Source organism: Mixophyes fleayi, chromosome 8 (assembly GCF_038048845.1).
Source record: "Mixophyes fleayi isolate aMixFle1 chromosome 8, aMixFle1.hap1, whole genome shotgun sequence".
In the NCBI taxonomy this organism is placed as follows: Eukaryota; Metazoa; Chordata; class Amphibia; order Anura; family Limnodynastidae; genus Mixophyes; species Mixophyes fleayi.
This window is the reverse complement of record NC_134409.1, coordinates 75,478,499-75,503,028: the sequence shown is the minus strand read 5'-3', so window position 1 is coordinate 75,503,028 and position 24,530 is coordinate 75,478,499. Positions and strand designations below refer to the sequence as shown.

Here is a 24,530-nt window from a genome sequence, read left to right as displayed (position 1 = left end):
ACAGTGTAAAAGAATATTACCACCAAATAAGGAAAGCATAAAAACAAAGATCAAACAACTAGAGCACTGTAAATAACCATAATGTAAATGTTTTTATAAAAAATAAGCAAGATAATTCTCATTGTTTAGCCCACCAGGGGCTAACGTATTCAGTTTGGCAATCCGGCAGGCTTCACGTTGTAAAAGTATTTTGGGTCTATTGTCACTTCTGGACAGTGAAGGCACATGATCAATTATTATGCACCTCAAACTTGTGACCTGATGTGATAGGTGTAAAAATGTTTTGAAACCGGTTTATCTGATGTTTGATCTCTATAGGCCGCTCTAATGGATGACCTATGATTAGCAAAACGCTCCTGGAAACTACATATCGTTTTTCCTACATAGGCTAGGCCACAGGGGCAATAGAGGATATAAACCACAAACTCTAAAGTACAAGTGAGGCGGTATTTAATAGCGTATCTCCTGTTTGTGTGAAGGTCCTGAAAATGAGTCCCAGTCAATAAGTTATTACAGGTGGTACATCCACTACATTTAAAACATCCCATTTTCATAGGGGGCAACCATGATTGGATCGTTGGAGTATATGCTGCTTTGCAGTCCGTATATACCAAATAGTCACGTAAATTTTTACCTCGTCAAACATCGGTTTCTAAGCCAGTGATGGAGGTAGATTTTTGCCTGTGGCTATAAGCGGCCAATGAGTTTGAATAGTTTTCTTAATTGTATTGGAGGCCAAGGTGTATCCAGTGTTAATCAGGAAGCGATCCCCCTTGTTTTTCTTATTATTAGAGTCACTAATCGCAGACTGAAAGGTAGCAAGTGCTCTATTTAAACAGTTGGAAACATCCGCCTGTTTATACCCTCTCTGTATAAAGGACTTTTGAGTGAGTTGTTTATCAGCTAGAGTGCTATCTGAATTAATGCGGAGAATACACAGAAATTGGGAATATGGAAGTCCCTTCTTGAATGGCACAGGATGAAAACTGTTTGCATGCAAACAGGAGTTGCAGTCAGTCGTTTTCTTATACACTGTAGTAGTCAGGCGTCCATCTTGTTTCATGATCACCAGGTCCAAGAAATGGATACTATTTAAGTCATATTCAAAAGTAAATTTGATTGGTGAAGCTGCTACATTAATAGATTCAATCATTTCAAGAAATTGCACCTCAGTGCCCATCCAGATAAGAAAGTGAGAGACACTGATACACAGGAGGTAACATGAGATAAAAGCTGGTGCAATCGGCGCCGATCATGTCTGTATTGCGCAAGGAACACTTCCATTAATGTTTTGTCGTAATTTCATTGCTTTTTGCAGTTTGAGTTGAAGTGTTTCAATCATTTTCTTACATTGTAGATTGTGTATAAGGAACCTTAATTGGACATGTTAAACAATAAGGTTTTTTGTCTATGGAATTTCATGGCTTTTGGTAAAGTGAAAATATTGATAATACATGTATGAACTTAGAATTTCATAGCAGTTAAAAATAGTGGAAACTAAATGGGCCAAGTGGTTCTTCTTAATCCCTAATAAACAAGAGTGTTTACATTGCTCTACTATATTAGCCTCTACCACCTCTTTTAGATGCCTATCTCACCTGTCCCTTATTGTTTTGATAAAGTAATTTTTTCTTAAATTTACTCTAAACCTAGTACCCTCCATTTTCAGTGCATGTCTTTTTTTCACATATCCCCAACTGCCCACCAGCTTTGCGACCACATGCACACGTCGCCGCCAATTGCACCAGTTTTTATCTCATGTTACCTCCTGTGTACCAGTGTCTCTCACTTGACACCCCATTCTCACTAGCTCTATTTTCACTTGTCACTCCCTTTGCACCAACGAATCTTTCAAATGTCACTCCCTGCGCACCAGCTTTTGTCACATGTCACACATGTATGTATGTGCAGGCAGGCAGTGATGGGATGAAGTATGTATGTACTGGCAGCCATTGATGCAGTATGTATGTTCTGGCAGACAGTGGTAGGGTCTGTCTGTCTGTTGTGGCAGACAGTGGTGGGGTACAGAATATATGTATGTATATGTTCTGGCAGGAAGTATTGGGGTGCAGAATGTATGTTCTTGCAGAAAGCAATGTGGTGCAGTATGTATTTAAGTATGTTTTGGCAGGCAGTGATGGGGTCCAGCAACTGCGTATGTTCGTTATGGCAGGCTGTGATAGGGTGCAGTATGTATGTTGTGACAGACAGTGGTGGAGTGCAGTATGCATGTATGTTCTGGCAGACAGTGGCAACGTGCAGTATCTATGCATGCATGTTCTGGCAGTCAGTGGCAGCATGCAGTTTGTATGCATGCATGTTCTGGCAGTTAGTGGCGGCGTGCAGTATATATGCATGCATGTTCTGACAATCAGTGGCAACGTGCAATATGTATGCATGCATGTTCTGGCAGTCAGTGGCGGCATGCAGTATGTAAGCATGCATGTTCTGACAGTCAGCAATGTGGTGCAGTATGTACCACATTGTACTTATGTGCTTACCACCAGCACCTGCAGCACTGTAATCACCTCCCCAGTCCTTAAACTTGAGTCCTTGTTGATACTGGTCACCAGTGAAAGCAGGCAGACCTTTACAGAGATTCTAACAGAAAAGTCCTCCAAGACAGGAGGTGATGAAACGGACTGTCAGATCAGTTCCATGGTTTCAGCAGCAGAGTTCTCACACAGCAGTACAGTACAACACTGGGAAGGAGCAGTGTGTGTGAAAATACAACATTCTGCTGAAGAATTGTTAAATATGATTTTTTGTTAAGGCCTCGTAAGGCCTTTGTTCAGCCATTTTATTGTAACTTGCATAGAAATATTATTTGCTAAAAAAGATTATTCATTTTTCTGCTGATGTGAGCCTATGCCCTTGAAGTTAAGATGACATAGAGAACACAAAAATAAATATATCAAGATATGAAACAATAAGCATTTTCATATCCAGCTGGTAGTATGGGAGCTGTGCCCTTGATGTTGCATACCCCCAGCTCCCCTTGAGATAAAAACAATAGGCTCATCTGTCCTTAGAAGGGGGAGAAAAAAAAAACACCTCAAGAATATATGAGAAAGTTAATCAGTAGCGCTTCTCATAAACTAATGGTATAAACTATTGTATGCATATGACGTAGGATTCATTTATCCAGTAGGCTATAAAAGTTTGCATCTTTGTATCAATAAACAAGAGAATATTCCTTGTATACAGAACTTGATCTGTGTCAATTCTCTCCAGCTGATTGAAGCGCTTCCAGATATACTTGACACCACAGGCAGACTTGGGTCAGAATTTTAGATCTATCAACTTGGAGGTCGCCATCGAGATTCGCTGTCCAGCAGTCTACAAGACAGACAACGGAGGTTTCCCAGCACATTGAACCCCAACATCCGCGGTCAGTAGATTTCTACTCGTTGGTCTTCTTAGTCTGGGTCACCTCATGTCTGTCTGAGGCACCTGACACGCGAATTTGTGAGTCTCAAGTAGAGATGGGCGGGTCCGGTTCTCCGAGAACCGAACCCACCCGAACTTTGGGTATCCGAGTACTGAGCTGAGCAGCTCGGTACTCTCCCGCCCGTTCCGAATCCAAATCGAGGCCGAACGTCATCGTGATGTCGTCGGATCTCGGGGCTCGGTTCTCGCGATACTTCAACTTTATAAATACACGTCTCCACAGCAATCCATCGCCATTTGACAGAGGGAGAGAGCAGGGTGAAGTCATAGGCTGATTAGAGCAGGGACAGAGAATACAATATTGTTCTTGCAATTGCTCTAACCAAAATCGCTAGTGCAGAGAGGAGGATAGAGGTTTATTATTTTTTCTTAATTGGCACTCCCCAGCGCTTTTGGGGTGTCCCCCATAATTGTGCATAAATATTTCTGGCTGTCAAAAGTCATATCTGTCAGCAGTATCTACCAAATAATTTTTAGCACTCCTCAGTGCTTTTGTGGTGTCCTCCCTAATTGTGCATTAATATTTCTGGCTGTCAAAAGTCATATCTGTCAGCAGTATCTACTAAATAATTTTTAGCACTCCTCAGTGCTTTTGGGGTGTCCTCCCTAATTGTGCATTAATATTTCTGGCTGTCAAAAGTCATATCTGTCAGCAGTATCTACTAAACAATTTTTAGCACTCCTCAGTGATTTTGGGGTGTCCTCCCTAATTGTGCTTTAATATTTCTGGCTGTCAAAAGTCATATCTGTCAGCAGTATCTACTAAATAATTTTTAGCACTCCTCAGTGCTTTTGGGGTGTCCTCCCTAATTGTGCAATAATATTTCTGTCTGTCAAAAGTCATATCTGTCATGCAAAGGATGGTGGAGGGCCTATCGGGGATTAAACTGTATTTTTCATAATTTTCACTAATAATGTTTGGGTGTAATATACACCCAAAGACGAGTGCTCAATTGCTAAGAGTCATTGATGGAGAGGAAGACAAGCAGGCTTGTCTGTAGAATTTGCAGGCAAATTGTGCTGCGTTATCTAGGTAACACCCAAAGAGAAGAGCTTCATTGCTCCATTGCTAATTGTAATTGCTGAAATAGAAATAATAGGGCTGACAGTCTTGGTCTAAATCTGCAGTTACATTTTATTGTACCATAGCTCACTGCGAAACTGGAGAGGTGGCAGGGTTGAGTGATAATCTTCCTCCAGCAATACTAATTCATCCCAATATCATAGAAGTCTGTGTAGTATGATGTAATTGCTGATAATGGCCTTCCAAAGGGAATGACTAGTTGATTTTAGGGCAGAGCTGTCACGATTTTTGGGCAATTCTTTTACAGCACAGTAAATATCAAAATGTTGAGCGGACTCATCTGCATCACCACTGGGTGTCTTGGGAAAGCAATTTCTTTTACATCAAGCAGTTGCCAGAGAAACTGAAGGAGAAGAAGTCCCAACAAGATGTTGATAAGTCTGGGATCCTTGCAAAGAAAATTAAGTATTTAATCTACAATTAAAATATAGTTAGCACATTTACTTTGTTTTATTGCACACTATAATTTTATGTAGCACTTTTTCAAAATCTATTATTAAGGCAATCACTTGACTCAAGCTAACCGTGTCTGCACTTTCTTCACAGGTAACTACTATTCCCCTCAAATGCTAGTCTTGTTGCAGCTGCTGCATTCTCCTACATGCTGTTGCAGAAACCAGAAATTGACCCTAAATGTTTATGGACACAAACAGCATCTCCTGCATGTCATTTTTCAAAAGTTCTGTAACACCAAGTTGATAGTGTGTGCAAAACAGGAAATGTGATGGAATTCAACCCCGCTGTAATGCTGGACCAATATTGGGGTCGTAATCAGAAATGACATATACTCAGGAGACTCCAAGCAGGATTAGCCATCTTTCAATGACATCCCTTAGTTTTTGGAACAGTTTGTCAGCTGTATGCCTCTTAGTGAAGCTGCCGATACACAGAGTAGCCTACTTCTCAAAAATGTGATGTACCTGGGTACATGCTGCTGCTGTCCATGCTGGGGAAGGCGATTGACCAACCCAGTGGGCTTTCACAGTCATATAATCGTTTGTTTGCCCAGTTACGCTTGTACATATATCTGTGGTTAAGTGTACAGTGGGTAGAATACCATTTTGTCACCCAATAATGACATTTTTAGGAACTTTCCGGTACAGGAGAGAATTAGCTTTTCTAGTAAAATGGTATAGTGATGACATTTGCTAACAGGGACATAACACCTCAAATAAATGTCTTAAACCAACTGTATTAATAATGGACATTGGACGCAGATCTAACACTAGTATAGTACCCATGGCGTCTGTGTTCCGCTTTGCGACTGGGTGACAGAATTCATTCTTGCTTCCTCTTGCAGAGGATTGTTTAACTGCCAATTGTTGGTTCAGAAGATATTGATTATGAAGGTGTTGGGGGGAAGATTGCAGGTGCTGGGATGTAGATGAGAGAAGGGAGGTAGATTATGCTGGAATGCTTGTTGTTATTTTTTTTAACCTAAGTTTCTGATTTTCCCAACAGTTTTCCAAGAACTCGCTGAAAAATGACGAAACATGGATGAGGATCCCAGATGGTTAAGGTCCCTACCTCTACTGAGTGTGGCTTTAAAAAAGCTACAAATGGATAGACAACTCTTGCCAAGATTTGTGTAAAAATAATTCCACACTTAAGAGGTGGATTTATGGTCTTATGCCCAGGCATGACAATGGCCTTTTTGTTATCACTGGCAAGAACTGCAGCAATTTTTCTTTTCAAGTGTATGAAAATCATATTGTGACATAGGAGGTGGTCAAAATTGAATAAAAAATGACTGGAAATCAGTGTTACTGAGGTTAATAATAATGTAGCTACAAAATAATACCTAAATTATGTTATTTTAGCACCAATAAATGTAATTTTTTTAACAAATTGCAAAACAAAACCAAACAAAACCAAAACCAAAACCAAAACACGCAAGGGCGGTTTTGCAAAACCAAAACCAAAACCAAAACACGACGGTAATCCAGATCCAAAACCAAATCCAAAACCAAAACACGGGGGTCAGTGACCATCTCTAGTCTCAAGTATCATCTGATTAATATAATACAGTATTAAGCCAATTTGTTTACTGTAATTGTATTGTTGATTATATTTTTAAAAGATGAGTGAATTTTGAGTGCATGTGTTTGTACCTATTGTATGATGTATAAAGGATAAAAAGTCACAAAAGACATTGATCAAAGAAACATGTAATGGAATAGAGGGATTTAGAGAGTTACTGTTTTGAACATTGAGTGAACATTTTAGACACCATCCCCAGAGATATATCGAAGAGGGGAGATTCTGTAATCTGCCCAAATTGTGTAGGAGAGATTTCCAAAAGACCTTCGTCCCAGATACTGTCAAAGAAGCTATTTAGCACGGACATCCAGTACAGAACGGGACGTCCACTGCAAGGACAACCCACAGAAACTAGATAAGCGTCCCGATTTGGACTCAACAGAATACTGTCCATATGGGTAATATAGATAGTAAACAGATGACAGCAGCTCCCTCATAGATATGATGCACAAAGACTTTAGGAAATAGGGGAGTAGAAGGTCTGTAGGGAATTTTTCAAGAAAGCGGGGATAGCCAAAGAAGGAATTGATATGTGTGGATGGAGAAACAAAGGTGCTGCAAGTGGTAATGTGACAAGAACAAAGGGGTATTGAGATTAAACCCCAAGAGATTGTTTGAGGTGGCACAGAAAAGTTAAGAGATCTGGATATGTGGATATGCTAAATGCATCGGAGGCTGAATAATGAATCAAGTAGGTTGTATATTGTAAATGTATGTTTGATCCTGCGCAGCTGAATGAGTGAAATGTGCCCCTCCCTTATTCTGTGTAAAAGATTTCAGTGTGTTGAGATAAGAAGGACTCTGTATTTTGTTATCTGGCAATGTATGTAATATTGATAAAAAGGTTCTTCAAGTATGCTTCAATATTTCAAGAGAAAAAATATGTCCGGAGTGCTGACTGATAGTAACAGGTTGAAGCTAATCTGCATTTAGTCTAATGCTGTTACTTGTAGTTCCACAGCAGTAGGCTGGAAGATAGCAGTTAATTTTTCTTTCTCTGTATGTGAGTTTAATCTCCGTCTTACTGCGTGTGAGGGAGATCCGTGTTTGTCTGTCTTGACCGTTTTACAAGAGACATGTTTCAAGGTTGAAAAAATGTTACAGTTGTAAATGTAAAGCCTTTAAAGAGATGCAAAAGAAGTTTTAAAATCTTTGGTCCGTCACTGCAGGATTTAGTGGTCGGACAAGATTGTAAATAATGTACATTATGACTATTATTACTAGCGTCAGAACAAAGCTGGCTGGGATCCAACAAGCCGTTTCTGTATTTAAACAAAGTAATTTTGTTTCTGAAGTTGAGAAAAATAGCTTTCTCTTTAATGAAGTTGAGAATTGTGGGAGTGAGCTTACATGCAGATATTAAAACCTGTTTTTATCTGTGTTAAAATAGCGCTGATAAATATTCTCAGAAATCAGGAGGGTTTGTTATGCCTTTAAAGAAATGTTACGAGATAAAATGTCATCTGTGCGCAAGATTTAAGTGAATATATATGTACTTTCAACCTGGAAATCACAGAATCTAGAAATAAGTGTGAATATTTGGTCACAGGAGATTTTGTTGAGAAAATGTTGAGTGATTTACAGACACAATATGAGGTGTCTAACGGGAGTAATGTAAGTCAATAAGAGAAGCAATTTTCCTTTCAAATGACTGAATGCTTGGAACCAAGATTCCAGATTGAATGTTTGTAAATTCGGAAAGCAAATTAGTGACATTCAAGAGGGCGGTACTAAGAGATGATGAGAAAGGAGTGGCTTTGAACACTCGTCCAGGCCTCGTCATTTTGACATTCCCTGTTTGTGAGATTAGGGACTGCCCTTTGAGGAAATCAAGGCATGGAACGCATAGCATCACAGTTAAGCTTTTAGCAGCTGTTCACTGGTTACCTGATAACAGTGTACACTCATGTTACAGTTACAGTAATTCCTAGTGAATAAATGTTAATCTCTATGCAAAAGTTTTTTTTATTCACAGCTGCAAAGACCCATTAGGCAATCCAGATTGCATTGATCCAACTTCCAATAAATAGAAGTTTTCAATATGTTTTGGTTTACAGCCACAACAAACATAAGTATAAACTAATGAAGGATTTAAATAACGTAGACTCTGCTGAGTAATGATTGCATTGTTTTTGAAAGAGATAATAGAGTTTATGTGCTATTTGCATAGCAGAAAAGGTTTTCATTTGTATCCTCATTACAGTTTTGAGTCAATCAGTGTTGTAAAGACCATTTACTATCCTTATTTACTGTATGTGCTCCTGCATTAGCATTTCTGAATGATAGCAAGCCATTTATACTCTCCTCTGAGCAGAACCAAATGTTTAACCAATTTTAAGCTGAAGTAACTTCAGCGCCAGCACTGGCTTTGCCAGATTATGACAAGCCTTTCATGTTATTAAGTTATGAAGTCAGTGTACATGTACAAGGGGTACTGACACAAATACATGGTCGCAAGCTAAGGTCACTTGCATACTACTCTGCACAATTAGACCCAATACTACCAGCAGCACCCACCTGCGTAAAAGCAATAAGCTACAGCTGCTGTGCGGAGTTATACACTGACCTACTAAATTCTTAGTGTGTGTGGAAAAAAAAATTCAGAAAGGGCTGAAATTTGGTATACTAAGATGTTTTTAATTTTTTAATTTAATTTGTTAATTGTTAAATGTGTTTATAAAGATTTAAAAAATATATATATATATTTCTTGAAGGAGAAGTGACTGTTGGGAATGGTTGGTGGTTGCCGGGGGTGACAGTGGGGAGTGGTTGGTGGTTGAGGCCTGGGCTATGGCCCAAATGCATGACAAGAACCTTTTTAACACCTTAAGTAGCTTGATTTGACTAGAATGCATGAGTATCATGCACGGGGTAACTTGTTATACATAATTAGAAAATTCTTATATGAAAGTTTAACCCAACCAAATAAAGAAAAGAGCAACCCATGACTGTAGGGGTTTACACCCAATACAGAAATGTATTTGTGAGTATTGTGGCCCAACACATTATTACATTTACACAAGACAATAGGTTAATTTTTGACTACCTGACAGCTTTGTCTGGAGGGTTCTGCTTGACCCTAAATATTTAAATTGAAGCACAGGGTTGCACCTTTTTAACTAGTGATGCAGATGATCCAGAGAAAATGTTCGATGAACACTTATAAAAAAATAAGACATGAAATATACATTTTTGAAAGGAGCACACTGGAGATGCTTATCTAGAAGGATCATTTTCATGGCTGTACCTGGCCGATTGGGTCAAGGGTATAGGAGGATTGGTATCAGGTTTTATACATGTTGTACTTCAAGGACTGTTATTAATCCTTATTATATACATTAATAGAACTGATGATGTGGCTTATCAACAGGTGTATTAAAGCTAAGTGTTTCTCTTCCAGAAAAATTAAAGCTACCACATCTGTCTTCTAATGAGTGTAAACCTTGTGGAACTCAGAAACCAAGAACCTTTTCCTTGGATGCCACATGCTCCTTAGTGAAGCCTTTCCTTATGAAGCAGCACTGCTAACTCCCAGTAATGTTACATTTAAGCAGTGCACAATGTTGAATCCTGCTGCCTTATTGCAGCAAGTTTCAAAAGATGGGAGAAGTACCTGTATATATTGGGGTTCCCCTAAGGATTTGGGAGAATTCCATCCCAGCTTGAACGGGAAGAAAAAATGCAAACACAAAATTTTTCTGAACATGATTGTATAGAACTAATGAAACAAGAATCTCTGGTTTTATCTGACATTAAAGATAAAACCATTACCAGATGCAGACATCACTTTTTTTGTAGATGGTTCACACTATTACATAGATCCTGTCCCTTATACAGGGTGTGCTGTAACCACACACACAAAAATAGTGATTCAACAGACTCTACCGAGTCACATCAGCAAAAGAAGCTGAACTAAAGGCCCTGACACTTGCATGCATATATACAAAAGGACAAAGAGTAAACATTTACACTGATTCAAGTTATGCATTTGTAATTGCGCATGATTATAGCCCTATATGGAAAAGTAGGGACCTTATGGGTTCAGCAAGCAAACCAGTCAATATGATGAACATAGCAGGGCACTGTTCACTGCATTACAGCTGTCCTCCAGACAGTGATGAAGGTGAAGACACACACAGAGATACTACCCCCGATGCTAAGTACAATAGACTGGTAGACCAGGCCGCACGAGAAGCTGCCATAGTCCCAGTACCCCAAGGGGAGTCTATTTACATGGTGACCCCCTGACCCCAAGTTTGACCAGACCACACTCCAACTTATGGAAAGACAAGCAACTGTTCACTGCATTCCAGCTGTCCTCCAGACAGTGATGAAGGTGAAGACACACACAGAGATACTACCCCCGAAGCTAAGTACAATAGACTGGTAGACCAGGCCGCACGAGAAGCCGCCATAGTCCCAGTACCACAAGGGGAGTATATTTACATGGTGACCCCCCGACCCCAAGTTTGACCAGACCACACTCCAACTTATGGAAAGACAAGCAACAGAGAATAAGAAAAAGACTTGGGCAAAACATGGAGCACTAGAAGTGCAAGGAGAGTGATGTAAAGGTCAATGTTTGTGTCTGCCAAAAGTAGTTTACCCCATTATGGCCAATATAGCACACGAGAAAGTGCATCTGGGAAAAGATGCTAAGGTTGTACTCACTAACAGGTTATGGATAGCAGCAGGGTTCGCCCAAGCAGCACAGTCGTTAGTGGCAGGATGCCTAGTCTGTGCACAGAATAACCCTAGTAAGTCTGTCCCAACTCCATGGAAAAGCACACCCCAGATATAGTATCCCTATAAGAGGATAAAGATAGACTTCATATAACTTCCCAAATGCTCGGGCTTTGAAAATGTGCTAGTCTGTGTCGACTTCTTTAGTCACTGGCTGGAGACATGGCTGTATAGAAAAGCAAATGCTAAAGCATTAGCCAAGAAAATTGCGAATAAGGTAATCTGCTGATATCGGGTACCAGAGGTCATTGTAAGTGACAGAAGGATACACTTTACGGGGCAAGGATTCCAGAAACTATTAAAAGACATGGGAATCATATCTGCCCTTTACACCCCCTACAGACCCCAAAGTTCGGGATGTGTGGAGCGCCTTAATGGTACTCTGAAATTGAAAATGCAGAAAATAATGGCTGAAACAGGTCTGCCATGGATCTCATGTTTACCTGCACTCAGTAAAAAACACTGCTAGGAGAGACACAGGTTTAACACCAAATGAGATACTGTTTGGCACAGCAAACAGAACAGGCTGTTATTTGCCATAGCAACTATAGCATGTATATAGTGATTTGTTGAATTATGCTGCGTTATTACAGAAACAACTAACTGAAATACATGGTCAAATGTTCTCCTCCATTCCAGACCCTAATTTTGATACAGGTAATAAACTGCAACCTGGGGGCTGGGTGGTCATGAGAAAGCACATCAGGAGAAGTCTTGAACACAGATACAAGGGTCCTTATCAAGTCCTGTTGATGACTCCCATGGCAGTGAAAGTACAGGAAAGAGACACCTGGATTCATGCATCACACTGCAAAGTCTTCAAATTAGGGGAGTCTTGTTCTGATAAATAGAAATGACTGTCTTATGGTATTGATATGTCTTGCCAGAATAATTGTGACTGAAGTAGGGATCAAGGCATCTTTAACCCAGTATGAAACAGACAGATAAGTGACAAATTGCCTATGCCACTGTGAAAAACATATGGGAAGGAGTGCTCAACAATTTGCACTCATAGTAGAGTAAACTCAGAAAATGCCTTTGTGAAGAAGCTTAACCTCATTGGTAAAGCTGTCAGTAATGATTCATGTTGGATATTGGAAATATTGGCATTAGTAGCAAAGGGTTTTGCAATCCTGTTGATCGTATATGTGATAATGATACTAAATATATGGCTGATTAAGAAGTTACTGACACTTAACTGTTGTCTCTCCAAAAAGGAACCACTGAAAATCCCGAACCTCTGATGATCACAGAAATTACTGCTGAAACCTGACCTGACTATGAGCGTCATGAATTATTTGGACAAGCAAAGCCAAAGAACTGCACAGTTTGCAACAAGAAACTACTAAAGACTGAACGAAGAACATGCAAGGCCTACAGAACTATAGACTCATTAACTACCTACTAAGAAACCATCTTTTCTAGACATGGACATTTGCCAAATTGCATCTCCTCATAAATCAAGTTAAGACAGGGAGGATCACAGGCTTGTTATTGGTAGGGGATGAGTTGACAGATTCCTAAGGGGAACAACTCTATACATGTGGCCTTCTACATGTGTATATGTACATGCTTAATAAGAATGTGGTTCAATAGACAGGTTAGGTAGATAGGAGGAGAAAGGGCCGAAAATTGAATAACAGATGGGAAATGTTAAATATGATTTTTTTGTTAAGGCCTCATAAGGCCTTTGTTCAGCCTTTTTATTGTAACTTGCATAGAAATATTATTTGCTAAAAAAGATTATTCATTTTTCTGCTGATGTGAGCCTATGCCCTTGAAATTAAGCTGACATAGAGAACACCTAAATAAATGTATCAAGATATGAAACAATGAGCATTTTCAAATCCAGCTGGTGGTATGGGTGCTGTGCCCTTGATGTTGCATACCCCCAGCTCCCCTTGAGATAAAAACAATAGGCGCATTTGTCCTTAGAAGGGGGAGAAAAATAAACACCTCAAGAATATGTGAGAAAGTTAATCAGTAGCGCTTCTCATAAACTAGTGGTATAAACTATTTTATGCATATGACGTAGGATTCATTTATCCAGTAGGCTATAAAAACTTGTATCTTTGTATCAATAAACTAGAGAATATTCCTTGTATACAGAACTTGGTCTGTGTCAATTCTCTCCAGCTGATTGAAGCGCTTCCAGATATACTTGACACCACAGGCAGACTTGGGTCAGAATTTTAGATCTATCAGAACCAATGAGTAAAACAAAGCCCACAGCAGGCAATGAGAGGTGTTTAGATTATCTGCAGCTTCTTTTCAGAACATGTCACTTGTAAAGATGGACATGTCAGATGCTTATGTCCAGATACCTCACATCTACTCCCCGCTGTGATCACCACCGAGTGTGATCAGTACAGGTACCAAAAAGCACTTTTGAATAAATTAACTGATGTCACTGAGGAGCGGGAGGTTTACAATGGATTCACTAACAGCTATTTCAGGGAGAGATTAAACTCTCAATTGAGAGCAGTGCCTCGGCTATTTCTACTACAGGATGCCCCTCCCATATCCCCAAACACTAACCAGCCCCCTTGTGGCTAGAAAATGGGGGTAATTTCTTCAGCTCAGAGATGAAAATCCCTTAGCCAGAGACTTAGCTATGTTTGTGCTCTCAAGTGAAGCCAGTTTGAGTACAGCCAGCACAAACCTCTAACTGACAAGTGCAATTTTATGAAATCCCCTATCTTTAAAATGGAGCATATTTTACCAAATCATAAAAAAAAAATAACTTTCTCAAAATTTTAAACCCTCAAAGCCACTCCTCAGCCCTAATAGCTTTCTTATAAAACAAACCCCAGGTCTTTAAACCTCCTGTACACTGAGTTACGCTCTCCAAAAAAACCCCAGAAAAATGGTGACTTTTGCAAAACAGGAAGTGGAAAAAAACGTAGAGATTTTTGGAATTTAGATTATTCCTAATTTGTCATTTTTTATTATTTTTATCTGGAATTTGGCATGCGGCACCTATGGACAGTTCTTCATTTGCATGCCAAATTTCAGTTTAATAGCTTTAATGCTTTTTGAAATGTAGCCCCTCAAACACCATACCCCCCCCTCTCACAGATTTCTAATGGAAAGTCGTTTATTAGATGCAACCCTAATATAAGGGCACAACATATATATATATATATATATATATATATATATATATATATATATATTGTAACAAAAGGAGGCCTTTAGCTGGCAATATGCAGAGAAAGCAGGGTAGTAGAGTAAAACATTTGTGCAGTAATTCACCTAGATTGAATGTAAAGACTTATGTATGAAAAACAATAGTTTAAGTTTGGTTAACTTACATGATTTGAAATCCTTCCTCTCAGCAAACAGACAGGGTGTGTCTGTTAGTGCAAACAAAACCAGGGCTGGGCGTGTCCTTTTAAAGAGAAGGTGGGTGTGTCATCTGCCCATCAAGCTAAGGCTGGGGGAGGAGTATCATGCATAAAAGCTTGTTTGTGTCATTTGTGCACTGAGACCAACGCTGGGGAAGCTGGCTGGTCTTAAGAGAGCTGAGCTATGTCTAGCTAGCGTTTAGGGTCTCCAAAATTTGCTGTGAAATCTGTACGGTGTCAAAACATTAACCATTCTGACAATAAAACTACATAAAAAGGAAGAAGTTGTTCGCGTGTGCTTCTGCAGTAGCGGGCCCTTGCCACAAGTAGTGTCAGGAGTGGGATCCTCCGGGAAGCAAGTTTCCACTACCCAACCCGCGCAGACGTCAACACGGAGGAAGTACTGAAAACCCTCGTGAATGTGGCCGCTGCGCAGCAACAGCAGCAAGCTCAGATGCTACGAGTCGCCAAGGCACAGGTGGAAAACACAAGGCTCTTAAGAGAAGAATTAAGCCAGGTGAGGCATGACAGAAATTAACCACCTGGTCCGGTTCTGCAGAAAATGTCACCAGCTGATGACGTAGAAGCATATCTGGTGTCTTTTGAGAGACTTGCAAAAAGGGCAAAATGGCCTCCTAAAAATTGGGCTGAGAGGCTGGCGCCATATCTGACTGGTGAAGCTCAGCGGGCTTATATGGATCTAGATGAGGACCGAGCCTCTGATTATTTGTACCTAAAGTCTGAGATATTGGCTCACATTGGAGTTTCCGGGCCAGGCCGAGCCCAGCGCTATCACCAATGGCGCTATGATAAAGAAAAACCGGTCAGAGCGCAAGTGGCTGAGCTTTCTAAAATTTTAAAGGAATGGCTGCAGCCTGAGGAGAATTTGCCTTCTCGGATTATTGAAGTTCTGGCGATAGATCACTGCATCCGGGGGTTGAACCGCGATTTGCAAAGGTGGGTTCTGCAATCAGACTCACAAACTTATGAAGAGCTTGCCACCGTGGTAGAAAGGTTTTGTGCGCTACAGCAAATGACTAAAGAACCTGCATTTGTGCCAAAGCCGCTGCCACGCCAAAAGCCAGGTTTGACAATCCTTGCTACAGGGCCCAATGGCAAAACTGCTATGGACAGAGGGCCAGGTGCAAAGCTATCTAATCTGAAGTGTTTTGAATGTGGTGAGCCAGGCCAGAGTGTCCTAAACTACAGGAACCCATGGACTGTTCTATTGCACATATTGGGCCTGCATTTCCAAGCTGTTTTACCATGAGTCCCACATCAGGAAGTCCTTGTTTGTTCCGGGTGACTGTGCTAATCAACCAAAACCTTGTTCTGGCCTTGGTTGACTCTGGGAGTGTACTCTCATTGGTTTCCAGCTCTGCATTACCCGAAACCATAACTTCTCTGTTGCCCAAGGTGAAGGTTCTTTGCGTACATGGCACAACAGAGGAGTATGAAAGAACAATACTGCCAGTCACACTCAAAGACAAAACTGTTATGGTGGTAGCTGCCATAGCACCCAAACTCCCATATCCTCTCATTTTGGGGCGAGACTTCCCACTGTTTAATGATGTCCTCGGTGAGCGGATCCGGCCGGACATGCCGGAATTTGATGCAACGGTCGGAAGCCCGGTCTTAAAAATCCACAACATCTGGACATCGATCACTGGGAACTGCCAAACCGGAATGCCATCCTGGGAGTCACAGCAGGAGTTCCACAAAAGCATCCACCTGCGGGGAAACATGGACAGTCCAAACTAGCATTGGTCGGTGATGTCGCAGATGAGCCCACCCCTCCTGTCAGTGAGGTTACGGACTGGTCCGCAATACCAATTTTGTTTCCTCTGCAGGACTTTGCTCGAGACCAACTTAATGATGCCACTTTTGAACATGCCTTTAAAAGTGTGACTGAGGTAAATGGGGTAGCGAAAGTCGCCCAGCCTGCAGAAGGTATACCATATTTTATTGTTAAAAATAATTTCCTGTATAGATTTGCTAATGTACAGGGGGAAAAAGTAGAACAATTAATGGTTCCTCAGGTCCATGTACCCCTAGTGTTAAAAGCAGCACACACACATGTCTGTGGAGACACCTAGGGGAGGATAAAACACGGGAACGAGTTCTGCTTAGGTTTTACTGGCCCGGTGTACACATGGCAGTGAAAAAGTTTTGCCGGTCCTGTCCCATTTGTTAGAGAACCTGTCCCAAACCCATGTACAGGGCACCTCTCATTCCAATACCAATAGTACAAGTTCCCTTTGAATGGATAGCTATGGACCTTGTGGGGCCACTGGAAAAATCAGCACGTGGGCACCAATATATACTAGTGATGCTTGACTATGCAACCAGGTATCCAGAAGGCTTGCCAGCAAGCCCCGACTGGGTGGCAGGCTTGGCAGGGACAGCACTTTGAGAAGCCTGAGGGCAGACAGCACTTTGAGAAGCCTGAGGGCAGACAGCACTTTGAGAAGCCTGAGGGAAGACAGCACTTTGAGAAGCCTGAGGGTAGACAGCGCTTTGAGAAGCCTGAGGGCAGACAGTGCTTTGAGAAGCCTGAGGGCAGACAGCACTTTGAGAAGCCTGAGAGCAGACAGCACTTTGAGAAGCCTGAGAGCACACAGCACTTTGAGAAGCCTGAGAGCAGACAGCACTTTGAGAAGCCTGAGGGCAGACAGCACCAAGTGGTAACTCGGGCTGAACCGCATGGACTGGCAACTCGGGCTGGACCGCATGGACTGGCAACTCGGGCTGGACCGCATGGACTGGCAACTCGGGCTGGACCACATGGAGTGGCAACTCGGGCTGGACCGCATAGACTGGCAACTCGGGCTGGACCGCATGAACTGGCAACTCTTCTGGAGCAGACTGTAAGGGCAGCGCCCCCTCTGGAGCAGACTGTAAGGGCAGCGCCCCCTCTGGAGAAGACTGTAAGGGCAGCTCCCCCTCTGGAAGAGTCTTTAAGGGCAGCGCCCCCTCTGAAGCAGACTTTAAGGGTAGCGCCCCCTCTGGAGCAGGCTGAAGCTCAGAAACAGAGACAGCAGCTGAAGACTCGGAACTGGAGACAGCGGCTAAAGACTCGGAACTGGAGACAGCGGCTGAAGACTCGGAACTGGAGACAGCGGCTGAAGACTCGGAACTGGAGACAGCGGCTGAAGACTCGGAACTGGGGACAGCGGCTGAAGACTCGGAACCGGACACAGCGGCTGAAGACTCGGAACCGTACACAGTGGTAGGAGACTCGGGACCGGACACAGTGGCAGGAGACTCAGGACCGGACACAGTGGCAGGAGACTCAGGACCGGACACAGTGGCAGGAGACTCAGGACCGGCCACAGTGGCAGGAGGCTCAGGACCGGACACAGTGGCAGGAGGCTCAGGACCGGACACAGTGGCAGGAGGCTCAGGACCGGACACAGTGGCAGGAGGCTCCAAGCTGGAGGCAGATGATGTGACCTCAGAGCTGGAGGCAGATGATGTGACCTCAGAGCTGGAGGCAGATGATGTGACCTCAGAGCTGGAGGCAGATGATGTGACCTCAGAGCTGGAGGCAGATGATGTGACCTCAGAGCTGGAGGCAGAAGATGTGACCTCGGCACAGGAGACAGAGGCTGGCAGCTCGGCACAGGAGACAGAGGCTGGCACCTTGGCACAGGAGACAGAGGCTGGCACCTCGGCACAGGAGACAGAGGCTGGCACCTCGGCACAGGAGACAGAGGCTGGCACCTCGGCACAGGAGACAGAGGCTGGGACCTCGACACAGGAGAGAGAGGCTGGGACCTCGGCACAGGCGGCTGGTGCTGGCGCATCAGGACAGGCGGCTGGAGCTGGCACCTCAGGACAGGTGGCTGGAGCTGGCGCCTCAGGACAGGCGGCTGGAGCTGGCAGATTGGGTCTCTTCCCAGAGAATAGAAATGGTGGAGCATAACCAATTTTGGAATACAGAGGGAAAGCAACAGGGGATGGATCAGTAGGCCGACGTGGTCTACGGATAGGACAGTCCTGCAAGAAATGTGCATTGCTGGCACAGTAGAGACACAACTTGTATGTTATCCTGCGCCGCCGTTCCTCTTCAGTCAGATGGGGGCGTGGACCACCTGTGTACTGGGAATTTGTTACCCCATAGTTCATAGAAAACAGCAAATTTGTAGAAGCATTTTTAAGAGGTGCTGTTTGCACAGGTTCATCAGCAGAGAAGGTGGACTGAGACAGCTCAGCAGCTTCTGAATTAGGAGAGACAGAATCTGACAGTCTCCTGAGTGGGTCCAAAAGTAAGGTAGAAAATTTAGCCAGCTGGGAACGTAGCAAGATAATGTCCATCTGTAAAGTTTGTAGCAGTGGCAATTCCATGATTGGTGAAACAGACATTTTGCTAAAAACAAATGAAAACTTGATTGCAGAAAAAGGTCCCAGAATAAAACAAAACTTTCACCTGACTCCAAAGCTGTTTTGTAGGCTGGTTATACTGTCACGGATCAGAGTAGAAATACAGCTGAGGAGTCATGGATACGTGAAAAACAAACAATGTTTATTGCTGGAGAACAGTTGATGACCTAATATCTTGCAGAGTTTACCAGATATACAGCTGTTGCAGGGTAATGGAAGGTGAGGGAAGATTCCAGGCAGCATATAGAGGGAAATGCACAGGTAAGTCCCAGGTTCACATATGAAACAGGTCAGCAGAATGAATGATGAGATCCTAATGCAGTAGAATCACAGGAACAATGCAGGAGGAAGAATCACAAGGTGTAACCACAGGATATGATGATCAGAGGTACTGCTGCAAATACACACTAATAAAGTCAAAAGGCAGGAGCTGCCAAACAAAGCAGTATGTACTGCAAGTGGCTTGCAAGCAGATCCTGACACCTGGTCTGATTCTGCAGAAACCGCCTGGTCTGATCTTCGGTTAGCTCTTTGTTCCTCTCCAGTTCTACAAGCACCGGATTTTACCCAGAGGTTCTTCCTCCAAACTGATGCTTCTGGGGTTGGCTTAGGTGCAGTCTTGTCACAGGAGAAGAATGGAGTAGAAAATCCTGTCCTGTACCTAAGCCGTAAGTTGCTTCCAAGGGAAAAAAAATATGCCACTGTTGAGATAGAATGTATCGCCATAAAATGGGCTACAGAAGCTCTGCGCTATTATCTCCTAGGCAGAGAGTTCACCTTAATAACAGACCATGCACCATTGAGATGGATGCAGAACAACCGGGAGGTAAATGCCAAGGTTACCCGCTGGTTCTTGGCACTGCAACCTTTCAAGTTCTCAGTAGAACATAGACCTGGGATTCTACACAAAAATGCAGATGCATTGTCACGAAAATATGCGCTCCTCACGAAGTCCACGTCCCCCTACTTGGAGACGCTAGGGGGAGGGCTATGTAACAAAAGGAGGCATTTAGCTAGCAATATACAGAGAAAGCAGGGAAGTAGAGTAAAACATTTGTGCAGTAATGCACCTAGAGTGAAGACTTATGTATGAAAAGCAATAGTTTAAATTTGGTTAAACTTACATGTTCTGAAATCCTTCCTCTCAGCAAACAGACAGGGCGTGTCTGGTTGTGCAAACAGAGGCAGTGATGGGTGTTTTCTTTTAAAGAGAAGGTGGGTGTGTCACCTGTCCATCAAGCTAAGGCTGGGGTAGGAGCATCATGTATAAAAGCGTGTTTGTTTCATTTGTTCAGGGAGACCAATGCTGGGTGAGCTGGCTGGTCCTGAGAGAGAGCTGGACTATGTATAGCTAGTGTTTAGGGTCTCCAAAATTTGCTGAGAAATCTGAACGGTGTCAAAACATTTACCATCCTGACAATAAAACTACATAAAAAGGAAGAAGTTGTTAGTGTGTGCTTCTGCAGTAGCGGGCTCTTGCCACAATATATATTGGGGTTGGTTCCACAATATATATATATATATATATATATATATATATATATATATATATATAATTTGTGGTACGGCAATGGGCACTACTTTTGCGCCCAGTTTTGCCAACTTGCACATGGGCAGTTGGGAAAACAAGTGCATATACCAACACAATATATATCTGGATAAAATCAAACTATACAAACGTTATATTGATGACATATTGTTGGTTTGGAATGGTACCCCGGATGAATTTTAGGAATTCTTGGATTTTATTGGTAGGAATGAGTATAACTTTAATAGTATAAATTTACCGCAACAATTAGTAAAGTACAGGTTGAATATCTTGATCTCATTTTAACCTCTGTAAATATCAAAGTATTGACTAAAAATGTCATCAAACAAGTTGATACAAATAGTTACCTCCACTACAGAAGTTGCCATCATAAGAAGTGGAAGAATAATATACCTTATTCTCAGTTTAACAGGCTTAAAATAAACTGTAGTCAAGAAACCAATTTCAAAGAACAACTAACAATATATACAGGGAGATTTCAAGAGAGGGGGTACCCTACTAAATCATTAGAGGATGCTACTAAGAGGATTAACAAAAAGAATAGAACCGAAATTTTACAATATGCAATAAGACCCACTAAGAACAATATGATACCTTTCATCACAGAGTACAATAGTGGTGAGGACAGAATAAGGTCCACTCTTAATAAACATTGGAGTATTTTACATAGGGATCCGATATTATCTAAAATCCTTCCGAATAAACCGGTGGTGATATTTAGAAAAAAACGTAGTCTAAAAGATGTACTAGCCCCAAGTAGACTTGAAAAAGAGCCTAATGTTCAAAAACTCTCCAGTTTTCATATCAATACAAATGGTTCTGTAAGATGCAATCATTGCAACGTTTGCAAATACATGAATCCTGTCAAGACTCATTTCTTTAATTATGATAACAGTAAAAAATTTAGTATCAGGCATCGTATGGATTGTCTAACGATGTCAGTATTATATATGCTTGAATGTTCCTGTAAATTGAAGCATATAGGGAAGACTAAACGTCCCCTTAAATTGCGAATCCAGTAACACATTCGGAAAATCAAAAGCCGTATGGAAAGCCATTCTGTATCCAGACATTTTATTCATAAACACAATAGTGATCCAAAAAGCCTTACTTTTAGGGCCCTGGAACATGTACAATTAGGTCCAAGGGGGGGTGATTTACAAAGAAAACTTTACCAAAGGGAAATGTTTTGGATTTTTGAGGTGGGAACTATGACCCCGGTTGGTTTAAACGAGAATTACGAAATAGCCCCTTTTCTATAAACATTTTTCCCTTCCTCCTCTTATATATATGTTTTCTATGGTATTTTTTTAGACATTTTTATGGAATTTTATCATTATAGTTATATGATTTTTAATAAGTATAGGATTGATGTATAATATTCATACATTTTGTATGATTTAGATGAGCTATAGTTCATCTTAAGGTATATTACATATATGTATTTGATTGCAGTTGCTAATCCGCACTTTTATAAATCACATTGTCTAGATTAAACATTAATTGGTTGTTTTATATGCTCCATCTATACTGTTGCACTTTATACATGAATACAATTGTCTCGTTGTTGCACTTAATAATTAGAATGGTACTATTTTATATGTATAATTGTTATGCATTGAAACTTCACCTTTATAAACACAATGGCTAGGTTGTTATACCTTATATTCTATTAGATTGGTGTTTTATGTGTTTAATTGTCATGTCCTTGTTTAATTAGAGTTTTTGTGTGCAATATTCTCCTATTTGGATTGTACTGCTTAATATATTCATAAGTTCTGTATAGTTTAATTCATTCACAAGCTCCGGACATAAGGCGCATTGGTATGCTGTATGTTCAATCTCTGTGAGTACTAATAAAGTTGGTTGCGGTTCTCGTGCCTGCGCACTGAAGGGCGGGGTGTGCGCATGCACCAATATGGCGGATCCGGTCCATAAATAACTGGAGGTTTAGATCATACACATGATTGCTTAAATTGCTCCTGAGGAAGTCTGGATTGATCCAGACGAAACGCGTCAAGCTTGGTTGCTATTTCTATGCTGCTTCTTATACCCGATGTAAGTTATTTTATTACCTTGTTTATTAAATCAATCTATATACTACATCGCATTTCCTCCAATTCTATTTTGCCGCCATTTGGGGGAACTGCTGGTTGTGGAACACGAGTTTAAACTAAAGAAATCCTGGTTTAGCTACTGAGTTGGAGAGTGCTGTCTTCTCCAGGGACTCTGGTACGCAGATTGCATTTTTATCTTTGGTGATTTTATGTGAAGGGGCTCTCTTCTTTGGGGTTAAAAACACCCTTTTCACTATATGTGGCTGGGACACACTGTGGTGTTACCATTCTCACACGTGGTTTTATAACATATACAGTATTACACTATGTTTTTTCCGCATTTTTCTGCATTGAACTGAGGTCTGGAGGTACAACTACTAAGGATGACCCAGTACATGATAAGATCTACTTACCAAATATTACGGTACGCATGCTAATACACTTCCAAGTGTTTATATTTTGATTTTACACTATGAGGTGCCCTGCCTGTCTTCTGTTGCAGTGATTACTACTTCATTTCCGGACTGACCATCTGGTTCCATGCTTTCATAGGCTGCCGCTCTTACAGGAGCTAAAGTGATTTGGACTGTTTTATCTTGGACTGGTTATATATTGTATTCTCTCATTTGAGGTGATAATTAGCGCTGAGTTATCTGTCTTTTATACTATATATATATATATATATATATATATATATATATATATATATATATATATAATGTGTGTGTACTAATAGATACCGGATATCCACCCAAATACTCAAATGTGGTATCTATAATTAATGTTACAGGTCAGTCGTAGCATAAATTAAGAGATAAATTTCATGTGTTGAGTTAATTTGGTGAAAGTAGCTGACAGAAGAATCATGAAAAGGTAAAATTTGTAGTCAGTAAAATATTTTCCACTTTTCCTCTGTATAAGTTCCATAAATTAAAAAGGTATTTATCCATACTTGCCTACTTTTGAAGGCAGCAGTTCGGGAGGGGGTCTGTCGAGGGGGGCGTGGCCATGTGAGGTGCGCCATTAGGCTCCACCCCCTGTCAATCTTGCCCAATTTTGGCCATTCGCAGCAGGGGGCAGGGACACGATGCCGCATTTAGCCCCGACCCCACCATCTTCAACAACGGCGACAGCTGGATCCGGGATTTTTGCCTGCTCTCTCTGGAGTCCGGGAGAACTCCCAAAAATTCGGGAGTCTCCCGGATATTCCGGGAGAGTAGGCAACTATGTATTTATCCAACTATGGTACCAAAGAAAATCCCAACCTATCCCCACCAAAAGGAAACTATATAAAATTTGCTTGGGTAAAACAAAAAGTAAATAAAATAGGTTTTTTTGAGAAACCAGTGCAGCAGGAAAATGCATTCTGAGGTGCAATTGAAACTATCCGTGCATTCCTATATAAAACTAATCTGCTAAGGCTTAACGTTACAATATCATATATTTCAGTACAATAGCATGATGTTTAACTCTCACAAAAAATGCAATGCACTTTTATATCATTAAAATAAAATATTTACTTACCATTGCAAAGAACTATGAGTGTGAACACTCTGAGTTTCACCCAAATCAATATACATGGTTGATCCTTTTTTTTGGAATGCTATGAAAGAAATAATATACATGCCTTCGTTATTTTGGATTAAAGTATCAATGTGTAATAAACAGATTCATTTGTACATATATATAATATTGATTCAAACATTATTTAATCTCCTCAAAGCCTTGTTAAGTTTAACATACTTGCCTACTCTCCTGGAATTTCCGGGAGGCTCCCGAATTTCGGGGAGATGTTACAGTTTAGCATTGTCTCTCATGGACTATATGGTACACGGCTCTCTTAGCACTTCCTGCTTTATGTGAAGCTTTATGTGAAG

General features: G+C 41.3%; 1 protein-coding gene across 9 annotated transcripts in view; it reads right to left on the bottom strand.

Moving 5' to 3' along the window:
- Positions 1-24,530, bottom strand: part of SELL (selectin L) — a 470,693-nt gene that overhangs the window by 394,321 nt on the left and 51,842 nt on the right. For all 9 annotated transcript variants that reach the window (XM_075182749.1, XM_075182751.1, XM_075182754.1 and 6 more), the window contains exon 2: positions 24,178-24,256. In XM_075182749.1, coding sequence (XP_075038850.1) covers positions 24,178-24,256 — 79 coding nt within the window. The remainder of the gene's footprint in view (positions 1-24,177; positions 24,257-24,530) is intronic.